This window comes from Heptranchias perlo, chromosome 6, assembly GCF_035084215.1.
Source record: "Heptranchias perlo isolate sHepPer1 chromosome 6, sHepPer1.hap1, whole genome shotgun sequence".
Taxonomy (NCBI): domain Eukaryota; kingdom Metazoa; phylum Chordata; class Chondrichthyes; order Hexanchiformes; family Hexanchidae; genus Heptranchias; species Heptranchias perlo.
In genome coordinates this window covers 84,548,088-84,569,911 of record NC_090330.1, presented here as the reverse complement: position 1 = coordinate 84,569,911, position 21,824 = coordinate 84,548,088, and the positions used below count along the sequence as shown (strand labels likewise).

General features: G+C 43.3%; 1 protein-coding gene across 3 annotated transcripts in view; it reads right to left on the bottom strand.

The window, feature by feature from the left end:
* Positions 1 to 21,824, bottom strand: part of abcc4 (ATP binding cassette subfamily C member 4 (PEL blood group)) — a 376,726-nt gene that overhangs the window by 265,561 nt on the left and 89,341 nt on the right. For all 3 annotated transcript variants that reach the window (XM_067986483.1, XM_067986484.1, XM_067986485.1), the window contains one exon: positions 16,430 to 16,555. In XM_067986483.1, the coding sequence (XP_067842584.1) occupies positions 16,430 to 16,555 (126 nt within the window). The remainder of the gene's footprint in view (positions 1 to 16,429; positions 16,556 to 21,824) is intronic.

The window sequence follows — 21,824 nt, the reverse complement described above, 5'->3', positions numbered from 1 at the left end:
TCCAATTAGTCCCACTTTCCAGCTATTTCCTCATAGCCCTACAAATTTTTACTTTTGAAGTATGTATCCAACTCCCTTTTGAAAGTTACTATTGAATCTGTTACCACCACCCTTTCAGGCAGTGCATTCCAGATCATAACTCGCTGCGTAAAAAGATTTCCTATCTCCCTTCTGGTTCTTTTGCGAAATACCTTAAATCTGAGTCCTCTGGTTACCGATCCTGCTGCCAATGGAAACAGTTTCTCCTTATTTACTCTATTAAAACCCTACTATATAATTTTGAACACCTCTATTAAATCTCCCTTTAATCTTCTCTGCTCCTCAGCGACATCATCCAAAAACACATCAGATTCCAAATGTATGCTAACACCCAGCTCTACCTCACCACCACCTCTCCATGCCTCAGTTTCCTATGATTTGTCACACTGCTGGTCAGACATCTAATATTCAATGAGCAGAAATTTCCTCAAATTAAATATTGGGAAGACCAAAGCCATTGTCTTCATTCCCCGCCGCAAACACTGTTCCCTAGCCACTGATTCTGTCACACTCCCTGGACACTGTCTGAGGCTGAACCAGACTGTTCGCAACCTCAGCATCCTATCTGACCCTGAACTGAGCTTCTGACCCAATATCCTCACCATCACTGGAGCTGAAGCACAGAGCGTTGATTGTGAACTGAGTAGGAACTTGAGAATTTGGTGAGAGTGGGACTCTGTGGTAAAGTATTGGGTGAATTAAAATTAAAATTTAGTTTAAAATTTAACTTAGAAAAGTTTAAAACTTTAATAGAAACTGCAAGTCAGTAGCAGTTAATGGCAAAGATGGGTGATGTAGCTATTTGTGTTCCTCCTGCTCTTTGTCGCTCTCTCATTTGTTGAATACCCATTTTTTCTACCTTTCTTTACAGTTTCAAGTCTTACGACCCCGAGTTAAGGGATCTGTTCCAAGGTCATCAGGATTTCCCTACTTTTCAGTGGGCCAGCTTCAAGTCAGGAACGTACTGCCCAAAAATCACCAGTGAAGGCACGTCCTACCCAGTCTGTAGCATCTATCATAGAATCATAGGTTACAGCACGGAAGGAGGCCATTCGGCCCATCGAGTCCGCACCGGCTCTACGCATGAGCAATCCAGCTAGTCCCACTGCCCTGCCCTATCCCCGTAGCCCTGCACATTTTTTCGTTTCAAGTACTTATGCAGTTCCCTTTTGAAGGCCATGATTGAATCTGCCTCCACCACTCCCTCGAGCTGTGCATTCCAGATCCTAACCACTTGCTGTGTAAAGAAAATATCCACTGAAGTACTTTTACAGTGTAGTTACTGTTGTAATCTAGTAAAGAGTTACAACAAGTTTTGTATTCCTGGAATATGCATAGATGTTTGGATTTAACTAACTAGGGTCCAGTAGGATGATGTGAAATAGACTTCCTTCAAAGTTAGCTGGTGCTAAAGCAGTGAAGTCTTTTAATAAATTTAATCAGCTGTTAAGTGATTGCCTGAATAGAAGGTAATTACTGTGAGCTGGAAGCTGATTGAACCAGTTGTAACTGGTATTCTCAAAAAGGTGCATAAGTAGAAGGTTACCTGCTGAAGCACAGAGCGGGCATTGCAAAGAAAGTGGATTGTGAACTGAATGTGAATTTGGTGAGAGTGGGAAGGACAGTGAACAGAGAGGAGGAGCTCTGAGAGACCTAGAATAAAAGGGTGGGTTAATCGGGATAAGTAAACAGTAAGTAAATTAATAATAATTGAATATCTAAAAGGGAGTTTCGAAAAAAGGTTACTAAATATAATGGATGGGCAGCTGAGACCCATTGTCTGCAATTCCTGTGCCATGTGGAAACTTCAGGACGCTTCATGTGTCCCAGGCCCGGACGAAATGTATCCCAGGCTACTGTGTGAGGCAAAGGAGGAGATTGCGGGGGCTCTGACACATATATTCAGAACCTCTCTGGCCACAGGGGATGTGCCAGAGGACTGCAGAACCGCTAATGTAATACCATTATTCAAGAAGGGGAGTAGGGGAAAACCGGGGAACTACAGGCCAGTGAGCCTAACATCAGTGGTAGGAAAATTATTGGAAAAAATTCTGAAGGACAAAATTAGTCTCCACTTGGAGAAGCAAGGATTAATCAGGGATAGTCAACATGGCTTTGTCAAGGGAAGATCATGTCTGACTAATTTGATTGAATTTTTTGAGGGGGTGACTAGGCGTGTGGATGAGGGTAACGCAGTGGATGTGGTATACATGGATTTCAGTAAGGCCTTCGATAAAGTCCCCCACAGGAGACTGGTCAAGAAGGTACGAGCCCATGGAATCCAGGGTGCCTTGGCACTTTGGATACAAAACTGGCTTAGTGGCAGAAGGCAGAGGGTGATGGTCGAAGGTTGTTTTTGTGACTGGAAGCCTGTGGCCAGTGGGGTACCACAGGGATCGGTGCTGGGTCCCTTGCTGTTTGTGGTCTACATTAATGACTTGGATATGAATGTAAAAGGTATGATCAGTAAGTTCGCTGATGATACAAAGATTGGTAGGGTGGTAAATAGCGAGGAGGATAGCCTCAGTCTGCAGGACGATATAGATGGGTTGGTCAGATGGGCGGAACAGTGGCAAATGGAATTTAACCCGGAAAAGTGCGAGGTGATGCACTTTGGAGGGACTAACAAGGCAAGGGAATACACAATGAATGGGAGGACCCTAGGCAAGACAGAGGGTCAGAGGGATCTTGGTGTGCAAGTTCACAGATCCCTGAAGGCGGCGGAACAGGTAGATAAGGTGGTAAAGAAGGCATATGGGATACTTGCCTTTATTAGCCGAGGCATAGAATATAAGAGCAAGGAGGTTATGATGGAGCTGTATAAAACACTGGTTAGGCCACAGCTGGAGTACTGTGTGCAGTTCTGGTCGCCACACTACAGGAAGGATGTGATCGCTTTGGAGAGGGTGCAGAGGAGATTCACCAGGATGTTACCAGGGCTGGAGCGCTTCAGCTATGAAGAGAGACTGGGAAGATTGGGTTTGTTTTCCTTGGAGCAGAGGAGGCTGAGGGGGGACATGATTGAGGTGTACAAAATTATGAGGGGCACAGATAGGATGGATACTAAGGAGCTTTTTCCCTTCGTTGAGGGTTCTATAACAAGGGGACATAGATTCAAGGTAAAAGGCAGGAGGTTTAGAGGGGATTTGAGAAAGAACTTTTTCACCCAGAGGGTGGTTGGAGTCTGGAACTCACTGCCTGAAAGGGTTGTGGAGGCAGGAACCCTCACAACATTCAAGAAGCATTTGGATGAGCACTTGAAATGCCATAGCATACAAGGCTACGGACCAAATGCTGGAATATGGGATTAGAGTAGACAGGGCTGATGGCCGGCGCGGACACGATGGGCCGAAGGGCCTCTATCCGTGCTGTATGTCTCTATGACTCTATGTGCAGGAAATGCCTCCAGTTGCTCAAACACAAGCAGAGGGTTTCTGAGTTTGAGGGGCGGCTGAAGGCACTGCACAGCACAAGGGAGGCTGAAGGTTTCCTGGATCGTACGTTCCAGGAGGTGGTCACCCCACAGCCAGAGAGTTCAGGATAACAATGGGTGGCCATCCGAAAGGGTAGGAAGAAGCAGGCAGTGCAGGAATCTTCTGGGTGTATGGCACAGAGTAACAGTGAAGATGATGACACCTCAAAAGGAGTGCAGTCCAGAGCATAGCAGTATGGGGTAAACGATTGCACAGGGGAGCACAGTGAAGTGTAGAAATGCAGTAGTCATACGGGATTCGAGAGTCGGGGGGCAGACTGGCGTTTCTGTGACCACCGATATGAGTCCCACACAGTGTGTTGTCTTACTGGTGCCAAGGTAAAGGATATCACAGAGAGGGTGCAGAACATTCTGCAGGAAAGGGGGATAAGGGAAACAGCCAAGTTGTGGTCCACGTGAGTACCGATGACATAGATATGGAAATGGATGAGGTCCTCTGGTCAGAGTTTCAGGAGCTAGGAAAGAAGTTAACGAACAGGACCTCAAAGGTAGTAATCTCTGCATTATTCCCAGTGCCAAGCATGAGTCAGTACCGAAATAGGAAGATAAGTCAGGTTAATGCGTGGCTAGAGACATGGTGCAAGACAGAAAGCTTCAGATTCTTGGGGCATTGCGACCAGTTCTGAGGCAGGAGGGAGCTGTTCAAGACAGAAGGGTTGCACCTCAACAGAGCTGGGACCAATGTCCTCGCAGGGAGGATCACTAGTGCTATGAAGGAGGGTTTCAATTAATTTGGAAGGGGGATGGGCACCAGGATATAGCATTAGAAAGGAGAAACAAGGTGCACAAAGGATTGGGAGAATCAGATAGCACTAGAGTAAGAATTAATACAATATTAGGTGGGATCAGACTAACAGAATACGAGGAAGTCTAAGGTTTAGAGCGCATATGTGTAAAAGCACGAAGTGTGGTAAATAAAGTTGGTGAGCTGCAGGCGCAAATAACCACAAACGAATGTGATGTAATGGCAATATCGGAGAGCTGGCTCAAAAAAGGACAGGATTGGGTACTAAATATTCCTGGATACAAGGTGTTCAGGAAATATAGGGAAAGGAAAATATGAAGGGAGTGGGGGGGGGGGGAAGGGAAGTGGCAGTATTGATTAAGGAGGATATTGCAGTGCTGGAGATAGAGGATGTCCAGGAGGGGCCAAGGAACAGAATCTAATGGTTAAAGTTAAGAAGCAATAGAGACGCCATTACACTACTGGGCGTATTCTATAGGCCACCAGCTAGTGGGAAGGATACAGAGGAGCAAATTTGCAGGGAAATTACAGGGGGGTGCAAGAACTATACAGTAGTGATAATGAGGGACTTCAACTATCCTAATATTGACTGGGATGGTAATAGTATAGAGGGAAAAGAGGGGGAAGAATTGCTGAAGTGTGTTCAGGAGAACATTCTTGATCAGTATGTTTCCGGCCCAATGAGGAAGGAGGCATTGCTGGTTCTAAATCTGGGGAATGAAGTGGGTCAAGTGGAGCAAGTGTCGGTGGAGGAACATTTAGGGAAACAGTGAACATAGTATCACAAGGTTTAGATTAGTTATGGAAAAAGACAAGGAGCAATCTAGAGTAAAAATACTTAATTGGAAAGGGCCAATTTCAGTGAGTTGAGAACAAATCTGGACTGGGTAAACTGTAATCAAAGATTGGTAGGCAAAACTGTAATCGAACAGTGGCCGACCTTTAAAAGAGATGGTTCAGGTACAGTCTAGGTACATTCACACGAAGGGGAAAGGTAGGGTAACCATAGCCACAGCTCCCTGGATGACGAAAGAGATAGAGAGTAAGATGAAGCTGTAAAAGGGGGCGTTTGACAGATGTCAGGTTGATAATATAAGTGAGAACCAGGTTGAATATGGAAAGTACAGAGGACAAAGAGAGAGAGAGTATGAGAATAAACTGGCAGCTAACATAAAGGGGAATTCAAAAGTCTTCTATAGGCATATAAATAGTAATGGGTAGTAAGAGGAGGGATGGGGCCGATTAGGGACCAAAAAGGAGATCTACGCATGGAGGCAGAGGGCATGGCTGAGGTACTAAATGAGTACTTTGCACCTGTCTTTACCAAGGAAGAAGATGCTGCCAAAGTCACAGTTAAAGAGGAGGTAGTTGAGATACTGGATCGGCTAAACACTGATAAAGAGGAGGTACTAGAAGGGCTGGCTGTACTTAAAGTAGATAAGTCACCCAGTCTGGATGGGATGCATCGTGGGTTTGATATGGGAGCAGTGTCAGAGGACTGGAGAACTGCAAATGTTACACCCTTGTTCAAAAAAGGGTGTAAGGATAAACCCGGCAACTACAGGCCAGTCAGTTTAACCTCGGTGGTGGGGATGCGTTTGGAAACGATAATCCGGGACAAAATTAACAGTTACTTGGACAAGTATGGATTAATAAAGGAAAGCCAGCACAGATTTGTTAAAGCCAAATCGTGTTCAACTAACTTGATTGAGTTTTTTTGATCAGATAAGAGAGGGTTGATGAGTCCCAGAGTACTAAAGGAAGTGGCCCTGGAAATAGTGGATGCATTGGTGATCATCTTCCAAAATTCTACAGACTCTGGAACAGTTCCTACAGATTGGAGGATGGCAAATGTAACCCCACTATTTCAAAAAGGAGGGAGAGAAAGAACAGGGAATTACAGACCAGTTAGCCTAACATCAGTAGTCGGGAAAATGCTAGAGTCTATTATAAAGGATGTGATAACAAAACACTTGGAAGGCATTAACGGGATTGGACAAAGTCAGCATGTGTTTATGAAAGGGAAATTATGCTTAACAAATCTGCTGGAGTTTTTTGAGCATGTAACTAGCAGAATAGATAGGGGAGAACCAGTGAATGTGGTGTATTTGGATTTGCAGAAGACTTTTGATAAGGTCCCACACAAGAGGTTAGTGTGCAAAATTAAAGCACATGGGATTGGGGGGGAATATACTGGCATGGATTGAGAATTGGTTGACAGACAGGAACAGAGAGTAGGGTAGGGTCTTTTTCTGGGTGGCAGCTGTGACCAGTGGGGTACCGCAGGGATCAGTGCTTGGGCCCCAGCTATTCATAATATATATCAATGATTCGGATGATGGAACTAAATGTAACATTTCCAAGTTTGCTGACGACGCAAAGCTGGGGTGGAATGCGAGCTGCGAGGAGGATGCAAAGAGGCTCCAATGTGATTTAGACAAGTTGGATGAGTGGGCAAGAACATGGCAGATGCAATATAATGTGGATAAATGTGAGGTTATCCACTTTGGTTGTAAAAACAGAAAGGCAGATTATTATCTGAATGGTGACAGACTGGGAAAAGGGGAGGTGCAACGAGACCTGGGTGTCCTTGTACACCAGTCGATGAAAGCGAGCATTCAGGTGCAGCAAGCAGTGAGGAAGGCGAATGGTATGTTGGCCTTCATTGCAAGAGGATTTGAGCACAGGAGCAGGGATGTCTTACTGCAGTTATTCTGGGCCTTGGTGAGACCACATCTGGAGTATTGTGTGCTGTTTTGATTTCCTTATCTGAGGAAGGATATCCTTGCCATGGAGAGAGTGCAACGAAGGTTTACCAGACTGATTCCTGGGATGGCAGGACTGATGTATGAGGAGAGATTAGGTCGACTAGGCCTATATTCACTAGAGTTTAGAAGAATGAGAGGTGATCTCATTGAAATATAAAATTCTGACAGGACTAAACAGACTAGATGCAGGGAGGATGTTCCCGATGGCTGGGGAGTCCATAACCAGGGGTCACAGTCTCAGGATACGGGGTATGCCATTTAGAACCGAGATGAGGAGAAATTTCTTCACTCAGAGGATGGTGAACCTGTGGAATTCTCTACTACAGGAGGCAGTGGAGGCCAAGTCATTAGATGCATTCAAGAAGGAGATAGATATATTTCTTAATGCTAAAGGGATCAAGGGATATGGGGGAAAAAGTGGGAACAGGGTCCTGAGTTAGACGATCAATCACAATCATTTTGAATGGCGGAGCAGGCCCGAAGGGCCGAATGGCCTACTCTTGCTCCTATTTTCTATGTTTCTATGAGGGCAATGCAATTGATGTTGTGTGTATGGACTTTGAAAAGGCGTTTGATAAAGAGCCATATAATAGGCTTGTCAGCAAAATTGAAGCCCATGGAATAAAAGGGGCAGTGGCAGCATGGATATGAAACTGGATACTCTCTGTTTCCTGTCACAAAAGTGACAGGAAACAGATGATAGTGATGAAACATTGTTTTTCGTACTGGAGCAAGGTATATAGTGGTGTTCCCCAGGGGTTGGTACTAGGACCATTGCTTTTTTTGATATATATGGACTTGGGTGTACAGGGCACAATTTCAAAATTTGCAGATGACACAAAACTTGGAAGTGTAGTAAACAGTGAGGAGGATCGTAATAGATGTCAAGAGGACATAGACAGGCTGGTGGAATGGGTGAACACATGGCAAATGAAATTTAACGCAGAGAAGTGCGAAGTGATACATTTTGGCAGGAAGAATGCGGAGAGGCAATGTAATAAGGGAACAGCTATAATTATGGGGGATTTTAACTATCATATTAACTGGACAAATCGAATTGGGCAGGGTAGCCTTGAGGAAGAGTTTATTGAGTGTATTAGGGATGGATTTCTTGAGCAGTATGTAACTGAACCAACAAGGGGGAAAGCAACCTTGGACCTGGTCCTGCGTAATGAGCCAGGATTAATTAATAATGTCCTAGTTAAGGATCCCCTTGGAATGAGTGACCATAACATGGTTACATTCCATATCCAATTAGAGGGTGAGAAGGTTGGTTCTCAAACAAGCGTACTGAGCTTGAATAAAGGAGACTATGATGGTATGAGAGCGGAATTGATTAAAGTGGACTGGGAAAATAGATTAAAGGGTAAGATGGTACATGAACAGTGGTGTTCATTTAAGGAGTTATTTTACAACTTTCAAAACAAATATATTCCACTGAGGAAAAAAGGGTGTAAAAGAAATGACAGCCATCCGTGGCTAAGTAAAGAAATTAAGGATAGTATCCGACTAAAAACAAGGACATATAAGGTAGCCAAACTTAGTGGGAGGATAGACGATTGGGAAGTCTTCAAAAGACAGCAAAAAGTAACTAAAGGATTGATTAAGAAAGGGAAGATAGATTATGAAAATAAATTAGCAAAAAATATAAAAACAGATAGCAAGAGTTTCTATAGTTATATAAAAAGAAAAAGGGTGGCTAAGGCAAACGTAGGTCCCTTAGAGGATGAGACCGGGAAATTAATGGTGGGAAACATGGAGATGGCAAAAATGCTGAACAAATATTTTGTTTCAGTCTTTACGGTAGAGGACACTAAGAATATCCCAACACTGGACAAACAGGGGGCTCTGGGGGGTGAGGAGCTAAATACGATTAAAATCACTAAGGAATTGGTGCTCAGTAAATTAATGGGACTCAAGGCGGATAAATCCCCTGGACCTGATGGCTTACATCCTAGGGTCTTGAGGGAAGTGGCAGTAGGGATTGTGGATGCTTTGGTAATAATTTTCCAAAATTCTCTGGACTCGGCAAAGGTCCCAGCAGATTGGAAAACTGCCAATGTAACACCCTTATTTAACAAGGGTAGTAGGCAGAAGGCTGGAAATTATAGACCAGTTAGCCTAACATCTGTGGTGGGTAAAATTTTGGAGTCTATTATTAAGGAGACAGTAGCAGAACATTTGGATAAACATAATTTAATAGGACAAAGTCAGCATGGCTTTACAAAGGGGAAGTCATGTCTGACAAATTTGCTTGAGTTCTTTGAGGATATAACGTACAGGGTGGATAAAGGGGAACCAGTGGACGTAGTGTATTTAGACTTCCAGAAGGCATTCGACAAGATGCCACACAAAAGATTATTGCTCAAGTTAAAGAATCACTGGATTGGGGGTAATATTCTGGCATGGGTGGAGGATTGGTTATCTAACAGGAAGCAGAGAGTTGGGATAAATGGTACATTCTCGGACTGGCAACCTGTCGCCAGTGGTGTTCCGCAGGGGTCGGTGCTGGGTCCCCAACTCTTTACAATCTATATTAACGATTTGGAGGAGGGGACCGAGTGTAACATATCAAAGTTTGCAGATGATACAAAGATGGGAGGGAAAGTAGAGAGTGAGGAGGACATAAAAAACCTACAAGGGGATATAGACAGGCTGGGTGAGTGGGCGGAGATTTGGCAGATGCAATACAATATTGGAAAATGTGAGGTTATGCACTTTGGCAGGAAAAATCAGAGAGCAAGTTATTATCTTAATGCGAGAAACTGGAAAGTACTGCAGTACAAAGGGATCTGGGGGTCCTAGTGCAAGAAAATCAAAAGGTTAGTTTGCAGGTGCAGCAGGTGATCAAGAAGGCCAACGGAATGTTGGCTTTTATCGCTAGGGGGATAGAATATAAAAACAGGGAGGTATTGCTGCAGTTATATAAGGTATTGGTGAGACCGCACCTGGAATACCGCATACAGTTTTGGTCTCCATACTTAAGAAAAGACATACTTGCTCTCGAGGCAGTACAAAGAAGGTTCACTCGGTTAATCCCGGGGATGAGGGGATGGACATATGAGGAGAGGTTGAGTAGATTGGGACTCTACTCATTGGAGTTCAGAAGAATGAGAGGCGATCTTATTGAAACATATAAGATTGTGAAGGGGCTTGATCGGGTGGATGCAGTGAGGATGTTCCCAAGGATGGGTGAAACTAGAACTAGGGGGCATAATGTTAGAACAAGGGGCTGCTCTTTCAAAACTGAGATGAGGAGAAACTTCTTCACTCAGAGGGTAGTAGGTCTGTGGAATTTGCTGCCCCAGGAAGCTGTGGAAGCTACATCATTAAATAAATTTAAAACAGAAATAGACAGTTTCCTAGAAGTAAAGGGAATTAGGGGTTACAGAGAGCGGGCAGGAAATTGGACATAAATTTAGATTTGAGGTTAGGATCAGATCAGCCATGATCTTATTGAATGGCGCAGCAGGCTCGAGGGGCCGATTGGCCTACTCCTGCTCCTATTTCTTATGTTCTTATGTAAACTAAAGGGGGTGCAGGAACAGACAGATCTGGGGGTGGATGTGCACAAATCTTTGAAGGTGGCAGGACAGATTGAGAAAGCGGTTAAAAAAGCACACGGGATCCTGGGCTTTATCTATAGAGGCATAAAGTACAAAAAGCAAGGAAGTTGTGTTGAACCTTTATAAAACACTGATTTGGCCACAGCTGGAGTATTGTGTCCAATTCTGGGCACCGCACTAGGAAGGATGTGAAGGCCTGAGAGAGCGTGCAGAAAAGATTTACTAGAATGGTTCCAGGGATCAAGGATCTCAGTTACGTGGATCGACTGGAGAAGCTGGGGTTGTTCTCCTTAGAGCAGAGAACGTTAAGAGGAGATTTGATAGAAGTGTTCAAAATCATGAAGGGTTTACATAAAAGTAAATAAAGAGAAACCGTTCCCATTGGCAGAAGGATCGAGAACCAGAGGACATAGATTTAAGATGATTGGCGAAAGAACCAAAGGGGACATGAGGAAAAACTTTTTTACGTAGCGAGTAGTTATGATCTGGAATGCGCTGCCTGAAAGGGTGGTGGATGCAGATTCAATCCCGGCTTTCAAAAAGGAATTGGATAAATACTTGAAGGGAAAAAAACTGAAGGGCTACGGGGAAAGAGCGGGGGAACAGGGCTAACTGAATCACTCTTACAAAGAGCCAGCATGGGCCCAACGGGCCAAATGGCCTCCTTCCGTGCTGTAACCTTTCTATGTTCACCATGACCACCTACTTCCACCTCGAATATAGTCACATCCCACCTCAGCTCATCCATGTCTTTGTTACCTTCAGACTTGACTATTCCAATGCTCTCCTGGCTGGCCGCCACCCTCCGTAAACTTGAGTTCATCCAAAACTCTGCAGCCCGTATTCTAACGTGCACCAATTTTCATTCTCCCATCACCCCTGTGCTCGCTGACTTACATTAGTTCCCTAGTCCAGCAACAACTCAAATTAAAAATTTGCATCCTTGTTTTCAAATCCCTCCATGGCTTCGCCCCTCCTTCAGCCCTACAACCATCCAAGAACTCCGCGCTGCTCCAATTCTGGCCTCTTGTGCATCTGCGATTTCCTTTGCCCCACCATTGGTAGCCGTGCCTTCAGCTGTCTGTCCCCAAGCACCAGAATTCCCTTCCTAAACCTCTCTGCCTCATATCTCTCTCTCTTTCTTTAAGATGCTACTTAAAACCTACCTATTTGACTTTCTTTTGGTTACCTGTCCTAAAATTTCCTTATATGGCTCGGTGTCACATTTTGTCTCATAACGCTCCTGTGAAGTGCCTTGGGGCGGTTCATGTTAAAAGCACTATATAAATGCATGTTGATGTTGTTGTTGTCAAGGCACTGTTCCCAATCCATATTCTGTAGCAATGATTGAGGCTTCACTCACCTCCTTCCCCTCATGCATTTTCTGTGTCATCACCTGGGTGTCAGGGAAACTAACTGATGCGAAGGGTAACCTCTGGAAATAGATGAGGCACCATGTTATCCCTCAACCACCCTGAGCTCACATTGCCTGCCAGAAAGGGTTCTGCTAGTCTTGAAGGACAGTGGACTTAAAGGGACGTCTCATCGTCATGGGATGCATGCGCTCATATCGGTGAAAAGAAGTATCCATGCCACTCACATTCCTTTAACATTGTGCTCTCTCTCTGTGCAAAGGAATAGGTCATGTATAACCAGAGAAAACATTTAGGTTTTAATCAAAATGGATATGCAGCAAGGATTCAGCTCGTTGTACAAATGTACATTGATGATAAACTATCTTTATACAACATGTATTCACATGATGCTATAAACATGTTTTATAATGGGCCAAATTTTGCTGGAAAAATAACGGTATGTTAACGACATGCCGTTATCAATGTGTAAATCGGCCAGCAAGTTCAGGGGATGAAGAGATTCGCCTTGAGTTGCGAATCTCCAGAACTTGCTGGTTGATTTATGCTGCTCCACCGTTTGCTTCCCACTCTTGTCCTCCCCGTTATTTTTAAGAACTTGCAGGATTTGCACATTAATTGCCCATTAAACTCAAATTAAACTCACAATGACTTGAGGAAAAACTTTTTTACACAGCGAGTAGTTATGACCTGAAATGCACTGCCTGAAAGGGTGGTGGATGCAGATTCAATCATGGCTTTCAAAAAGGAATTGGATAAATGCTTGAAAGGAAAAAATGTGCAGGGAAAGAGGGACTAACTGGATTGCTCTTACAAAGAGCTTGCAAGGGCTCGATGGGCCAAATGGTTACAAGCACAGGAGGAAGCCTTCATTCTAAAGCAACTGGGGGAGGAACAACAATACTAAAATGTCCCGAATCTGCACAAAGAGCAAGATCTGCAGATAATAGGCAGACAGGAGAAGCTGTGGGAGATGGTGACGTTGGAGGCAAGGTGGCAACTTCAAGGGGAAACGTTACTAGGTGCACAGCTAAACGAGCTCTTCTGTGTTCACATATAGAAGGTGCCTTGGAAGAAGAGGCCGGTCACTCCAATCAGCACCTGGGCACTTCCAGATCCAGAGCTGCCACAGCCTCACAAAATCAGTCTTGGCATCTCACCTACTCCAACAGCAGCTCAGAGACACCCACTCGTTAGTGAGTCAGAGTGTTTTCACTGGGCGAAGAGCTGAGCACCAGTGAGCATGTTTACCTGGGAGAACACCGTTCCTCCATGGAGGGTAGAGAAACAAGTGCTTTAGGCAGAGGCGCTCAGGGTCTCAGTCTTCAAAAGACCAATGATTCAAGAGTACAGAAGTCATGTGCAAACAGTTTCATGAATATGAGATGATGGAGAAATGGGAGGAGTCCACTAGAAGCATCAGCAACATATTGCAGTAGGTTTCTCAGTGCTTGCTGGACACTCTTGAAAGAAAGACAGCGACAGTCCAGGAGATTTCTGTGGATCAAGGTTGGAGCAGCTAAGAATATTATTGGCTTCTGAATTGGAAGCCAAAAATAATCCAAAAGATGCACTGAGGATCAGCCTGAACAGGACACTTGCACAGGCTTCCAAAACCCGAGTGGGACTATGCAATCTAGAAATGACACCAACCAGTGGCATCTCAGACCGTGTCCTGCAAGGAGTGGGCTTAGATGAAGCTGCCTGTCCAGAGGTTAAAAATGAGTCTGATTAAGTGGCCCCCCACTGCCTGCACGAGGGAGCTTGTCATAATCCTGGTACCCCTTGATACTGCAAGAGAAAAGCTGCCTGTAGGTGGTCCCTTTGGGATAGCTGCTCCTCACGGTCCAGGGGAGCCTTCTGAGCTACCCACTGCTCAACCTCATCTCACTCACAGCAATAGATTAGGAGCTAAAGCAAGTAAGTTAGCTGGCATAACGGACAGACATAGTGGTATGAAGTAGTTACAGAAAGGGTATAAAGATTTGTTAGCACCTTTTGGTGAATGTTGTTCTGCAAATACAGCTTGACCATAGAGTTGAGTTAATTTCTGCATATGCTTGCAACTTATTGGAGTTGGTTGATGGCATGGGAAATAGAGACTTCTTCCTCATGAAGGAAACAGGCAGAGTTCTTTGACAGTGAAGGACTTTGTGAAGGTAGGGGTGGGGGAGAACAGACAATTGTGAAGAGACTCTATTTTGTGTGAAAGCACGGGGTTGTAAATTGTGTCTTCCTTTCTCTGGCTGCTGGATCTCATGTTCTAAATCATCTCCTTCCTGTGCACCCTTCTTATGCTGTGGGGATAGAGGTCCTTCCCCACCATCTTCATCATCATCCTCCTCCTCAGCTTCTGGAAGCAGCAAGTCTTCCCTCATCACAATGCTATGTAATACACAACAATCTACAATGATTCTGGAGACAATGGATAGGCTGTGTTGCAGGGCTCCATCAGGTTTATCCAGGAACTTGAAACAAGACTTCAAAATGTCTATACTTTGCTCTATCACACTTGTAATACGCTGGGCCTCATTATATATGTTCTCCCCCTCCATCTGCGGAAGCCTGCATAAGCTGTGACTGCAGGGGGTAGCCCTGATCAACCAACCATCCTGATACAAGGCTTTGAGTCATAACGGCTGATACGGTGGATTGGTGTATGATGAAAGCATCATGACAGCCTCCCGGGTATTGGACATCAACATGCAGGATAAGGTGACTGGCATTACATGCTAGCTGCACATTAATCAAATGAAAGGCAATTCCTATTCATGAAACTGAGGAGGCTTTGCGTTCCACATGTATTCCATCAATTGCTCCTTGCACCTGCAGAAACCCTGCCAGTCTGTAGAATTGGATAGCTCACTCTGTTTATCTTGTTCAACTAAGGAACTGAACTGCGTGGCCCACCTGAAGTCAGCATCAGTGGTCAATAGTGAGCTGCTGCCCAACTAATGTAGCAAAGGACATCAGATGCTGCCTGGAAGGATCCAGTTGCAAAGATATTCATGGCAACAGTGACTGATTGGTACAGACGATGCTTTCTGATGGAAGTGGGCCCCATGTCTTCAGCCAGCGGTTGACATATCTCCCCAATAGCCTCTAGAGCAACCTCTGAGGCACTGATATATAGAGATGTTTAATAAGATATTCTTGGTCTGTAAACTCTGCTGCATGGGTATCTATGTGTGGGAAACAAACATCTTCTGTGATGACTCACCAACTCCATTCTATCTAGCCTCTTCCATATACTCATTTTCCTCCTCTTTAAAACATAGAAATAAAGGGGGTCCCATTGGGAAATCCATGACCCCAATGCAAAACTAGACTTTTTGCAGAGCGGGGTATATAGGGCAGTGGAAGTTTTGGCAGAACTTCCCGAGCACCAACAGCTAAAATTGGTATGTTCTTGTGTAATTTTGCCAACATAAGAACATAAAAGATAGGAGCAGGAGTAGGCCATTTGGCCCTTCGAGCTTGCTCCGCCATTCAATGAGATCTCAAACCTTCAACTCCAGCAAACAAAATGGAAATTGTCCCCATGAAATGTTCTGATAAAAGTTCTTGGTATCGTAAAATATTGAACAGTGATTTATATTGATACAGAATTGTTCTGCATTTAATTTGAAGGATGCTAGTTCTCATTAAAAAGGTTGATAAAATAGCTCTTTTCTTGCTCTTTCAATTGAGACCAGATTCAAATCATGGATTGAGTTGAAGAAAAAAAAATAAGCGCAAATTATACTAAAAACAGACTGACAAAAGCAATGGAATCTCCCTTCCTTTGTATTAATATATAATGGAAACTCCCTGTTCCTTGGAAGGTAAGCCTGGGTGTTGTCCTTCCTAAGGCTGCCAGCGAAAAGAGATGTTAATCTGAGCTTGGGAAGAGGGGGAGGGAAAGAGACTTTAAAAAAAAACTATTTCCAACAAGATGTGATTCGCTGAAAGGCTGAAAAGCACCGTCAAACAGAATATCTTCTGAGAGGACAGTATGTTTCTGTTATATACTCTTTAACTTAAAACAGTTCAGATCTGAAGTCAGGGGGCTAATTAACTTGGGATTCAATACTCCCATCATCCTGCATCATTTTTGAGAGCTCCAGAAACTAGCATGAGAATGGGCTAATGGTTACTATTGTCCTGAAACGTAGCCCAGCTTTTTAAGATTAACAAAATCCAATATCTGTAATAGATATGTCACACAGACGTTGTATATATAATACATTTTGTGTGTAAAATTCAGGAACACAAATTTTATTTCCTAGAATATTAATTCTAAAACCAACAGTCCTACAGCTATAAGGAGAGTAGTTACCCAAGAGTTGCTTTTCATAAATAACTTTCATATAAAATGACTCAGACCAGCAATTAGTATTTACCGAATGAGCACAGCTAACTTTAAATGGCAATTTTAATCAGAAAATATATTGTTAAAAACTTACTTTCTAATTTGAGTAATCAAATTTGAAAAGGGCTTTTCCCATGCATACATTTTGATGATTCGCATTCCTGATATCACCTCATTCATGGTTCGAATTCTGTTATCTGTCAGTATTGCAGTTTTGCCCCTATGAATAAGAGTTTAGGGAAAGAGAAAAATTCACAAATATCATAAGTAGCAGCATTTTAGTAACTTACATTTATTTCTCAAGTTCTTTGCAAACCAAGTATGTAAAATTGTCACGTTGTAATTACACTCTCCCAGCTCCTCAGCCAGTGCTGCAGAGAAACTGAGAAAAAACTTATCTACTTCTCAGCTGCCCAAACTACCTAAAGTTCACTACTGCAACCAAACCAGTCGATACATAGATTATAACTACTCTATATGAACTTAAAAAAATAAATTTGTTTTTGAAATCATACTTGGCTCTTAGACCTAAACTTCAGCTCGTCAGTCTGCATAATGTCTTTACACAGGAAGCTGTATCACATGGTTGGACTCGCAGGCCTTGAGTCAGGTGTTTTGGCTTGCCCACCTGATACTTAAAAAAAGAGCCATGATGTGGAGATGCCGGTGATGGACTGGGGTGGACAAATGTAAGGAATCTTACAACGCCAGGTTATAGTCCAACAGTTTTATTTGAAAATCACAAGCTTTCGGAGATTATCTCCTTCGTCAGGTGAGTGACTCAATTCAGCAGATTTCTTGGTTTAGCCATAAAGCTAAAGTCACTTTATGAGGGAAGGGGGAAAAGGGAGAAGATGAAGTATGGGATTTTCTGTCCTCATCCCACTCATCAGTTGGTGGAACCGAGAAGGGCAGGTGTTACAAGTTTGGGTTTTGGCTTAACTATTCTCTTGGGTACAGAGGTGCTGATCACTCTTGTAAGTATTGAGTATCTTCATGTTTCAGGGTGTTCCCAAACAGTCCAATATCTAACTATATAAGTGTAACCCAGGGTTTAACAACAGTAACCCCTTGTAATCTGAATTAGATGTTCTTGCCTTTCAAATGTGTGCTTGTTCAATCGCTCCAAAGGCAGACCAAGCAAACACTTGGTGAGGCCAGATATTAGTCATTAAACTGCAATATCTCCAGCATGTTAACAAATAGAACAGCAGTTATGATCGGATACATTTATTTTAATCAATACAATTAGTTTTTTGCGTAATACAAAAAAACCTAAAACTACGTTTCCGCAGATCAGTGAGTCATCTTGCGTGGCTTGAACAGAATAACTCCTGATTGCTCTCCTGCATTCTAGCCTCTCTCAAATCTTTTCTGGCCCTGAATGCCACACAGCATTCTATTTCAAAAATCTGACTGACTGCCTATTTCTCTGTGTTATATCTTCTCCTGTTCACAGTCAGAGAAAGGATCAGAGACTATTCAACACAATGGATGTGAAATGATATTTGATTGCCAAAACAAACAAATTGCTATTATTTAGTCTACAGGGCAACATCACTATTCATTAGCAACATCACTATTCATTAGGTTTGTATATTCAGGGGATCTGTAGGTAACACCTGTCTGTCTGCACACTGATTGCCTTGGCAACGGGCAGTTGAAAACACTGTCTGTAATCACCAAGTATTGTTCTGTGATTTATAAATGCGAAGGGTTCGAGGATTTCATTTCCACATTCACCTGAGGAAGGAGGAAGCCTCCGAAAGCTTGTGAATTTCAAATAAAATTGCTGGACTATAACTTGGTGCTGTAAAATTGTTTACAATTGTCAACCCCAGTCCATCACCGGCATCTCATCATTAGCGTCTTGACTATGTTGTCTCAGAGCCTTTTCAAAAAAAACTTGCGTGAATATAATATGCTTTAAAAGGTAACATTTTCCAGAAAAATCTTCAAGAAAAATGGTCAAAAGATCTTGAAACATGACAACAAAGATGGAAAATGGGTTTGGCATCATCCTATAGGGGCATTACCCATTTTTACTCCCCCTCCGGCTTTCCGCTGGAAGTGATAGGTAAGTACAACACATCCACCTATACAAAGGCCATCATATTATAAGCAAAACAGACTACAAATTAATTATCTATAAAATGGCGCTGAGCACCAGGAGAGGAGCTCCAGTCACTAAGAACAGAGAGAGTGACATCACCGTGAGCAGAGAGGAGGAGCTCTGGGAGACCTGGAATAAAAGGGTAGATTAATCAGGGTACGTAAATTCACAATTATCGAGTATCTACAGGGAGTTTAGAAAAAAAGGTTACTAAATATAATGGATGGGCAGCTGAGACCCATTGCCTGCAATTCCTGCGCCATGTGGAAATTTGAGGACACTTCATGTGTCCTGGAGGCCCACATGTGCAGGAAATGCCTCCAGTTGCTCAAGCTCAAGCTGAGGGTTTCGGAGCTTGAGGGGCGGCTGGAGTCACTGCGTTAGGCTGAAGGTTTCCTGGATAATAACTTCCATAAGAGATAGGAGCAGGAGTAGGCCATTCGGCCCCTCGACCCTGCTCCGCCATTTAATGAGATCATGGCTGATCTGATTTTTGCCTCAACTCCACTTTCCCGCCCTTTCCCCATATCCTTTGACTCCCTTGCTGATCAAAAATTTGTCTAACTCAGCCTCCACAGCTTTTTGGGGTAAAGAATTCCAAAGATTCACAACCCTCTGGGAGAAGAAATTCCCCCTCATTTCCGTCTTAAATGGGTGACCCCTTATTCTGAGACTATGCCCCCTAGTTTTAGATTCCCCCATGAGGGCTAACATCATCTCAGCATCTACCCTATCGAGTCCCCTCAGAATCTTGTATGTTTCAATAAGATCTCCTCATTCTTCTAAACTCAAATGAGCATTGACCCAGCCTGTTCAATCTTTCCTCATAAGACAACCCTTCCATACCTGGAATCAACCTAGTGAACCTTCTCTGAACTGTCTCCAATGGAAGTATGTCCTTCCTTAAATAAGGGCACCAGAACTGTATGCAGTACACCAGGTGTGGTCTCACCAGCACCCTGTACAGTTGTAGCATGACTTCCTTGCTTTTATACTCCATCCCCCTAGAAATAAAGGCCAATATTCCGTTTGCCTTCCGGATTACCATATGTTAATTTTTTGTGATTCATGTACGAGGACACCCAGATCCCTCTGTACCGCAGCATTTTGTAGTATTTCTCCATTCAAATAATATTTTGCTTTTTTATTTTTCCTCCCAAAGTGGATGACTTCACATTTTCCCACATTATATTCCATCTGCCAAATTTTTGCCCATTCGCTTAACCTTTCAATATCCCTTTGCAGACACTGTGTCCTCATTGCAACTTGCTTTTCCACCTATCTTTGTATCATCAGCAAATTTGGCCACAAGGCACTCTGTTCCTTCATCCAAGTCATTGATATATATTGTAAATAGTTGAGGCCCCAGCACTGATCCCTGCAGCACCCCACTAGTTACAGATTGCCATTTTGAAAATGACCCTTTTATCCCAACTCTTTGTTTTCTGTTAGTTAGCCAACCTATCCATGCCAGTATATTACCCCCAACACCAAGAGCTCTTATCTTGTGCAGTAATCTTTTATGTGGCACCTTATCGAATGCCTTTTGGAAATCCAAATATACTGCATCCATTGGTTCCCCTTTATCCACCCTGCCCGTTACTTCCTCAAAGAACTCTAATAAATTTGTCAGACATGATTTCACCTTCATAAAACCACGTTGAATCTTCTTGATTGTATTATGAGTCTCCAAATGTCCTGCTACTACTTCCTTAATAATGGATTCTAGCATTTTCCCAATGACAGATGTTAGGCTAACTGGTCTATAGTTACCTGCTTTCTGTCTCACTCCCTTCTTGAATAGGGGTGTTACGTTTGCGGTTTTCCAATCCGCTGGGACCTTTCCAGAATCTAGTGAATTCTGGAAGATTACAACCAATGCATCCACTATCTCTGTAGCCACTTCCTTTAAGACCCTCGGATGCAAGCCATCAGGTCCAGGGGACTTGTCAGCCTTTAGACCCATTAGTTTACCTCCCTCCTCTTTGCCCCTTGATTTTCTACTATGTTATTAGTATGTTCTACTGTGAAGACAGATACAAAATATCTGTTCAATTCCTCTGCCATTTCCTTGTTTTCCATTATTATTTCCCCAGTCTCATCCTCTAAGGGACCAATGTTTACTTTAGCTACCCTCATCCTACGTTGCTAAGGGAAGTAAGGGTGGAAATTGCGGAGGTATTGGCCATAATTTTCCAATCCTCCTTAGATATGGGGGTGGCACCAGAGGACTGGAGAACTGCAAATGTTACACCCTTGTTCAAATAAGGGTGAAAGGATAAACCCAGCAAATACAGGCCAGTCAGTTTAACATCGGTGGTGGGGAAACTTTTAGAAACGATAATCCAGGACAAAATTAAGTCACTTGGACAAGTATGGATTAATAAAGGAAAGCCAGCACGGATTTGTTAAAGGCAAATCGTGTTTAACCAACTTGATTGAGTTTTTGATGAGACAACAGAGAGGGTTGATGAGGGCAATGCGGCTGATGTTGTGTATATGGACTTTCAAAAAGCGTTTGATAAAGCACCTCATAAGAGGCTTGTCAGCAAAACTGAAGCCCATGGAATGAAAGGGGCAGTGGCAGCATGGATACAAAATTGGCTAAGTGACAGGAAACAGAGAGTAGTGGTGAACAGTTGTTTTTCGTACTGGAGGAAGGTATACAGTGGTGTTTCCCAGGGGTCAGTACTAGAACCACCACTTTTTTTGATATATATTAATGACTTGGACTTAGGTGTACAGGGCACAATTTCAAAATTTGCAGATGACACAAAACTTGGAAGTGTAGTAAACAGTGACGAGGATAGTAACAGACTTCAAGAGGACAATGACAGACTTGTGGAATGGGAGGACACGTGGCAGATAAAATTTACCGCAAAGAAGTGCGAAGTGATAGTTTGGCAGAAAGAACGAAGAGAGGCAATATAAACTAAATGGTACAATTCTAAAGGGGGTGCAGGAACAGAGAGACCTGGGGGTGGATGTGCACAAATCTTTGAAGGTGGCAGGGCAAATTGAGAAAGCAGTTAAAAAAGCATATGGGATCCTGGGCTTTATAAATAGAGGTATAGAGTACATAAGCAAGAAAGTTATGTTGAACCTTCATAAAATACTGGTTCGGCCACAACTGGAGTATTGTGTCCAATTCTGGCACCGCACTTTAGGAAGGATATGAAGGCCTGAGAGGGTGCAGAAGAGATTTATTAGAATGGTTCCAGGGACTTCAGTTATGTGCATTGACTGGAGAAGCTGGGGTTGTTCTGCTTAGAGCAGAGAAGGTTGAGAGGAGATTTGATAGAGGTGTTCAAAATCATTAAGGGTTTAGATAAAGTAAATAAAGAGAAACTGTTCCCGTTGGTGGAATGGTCGAGAA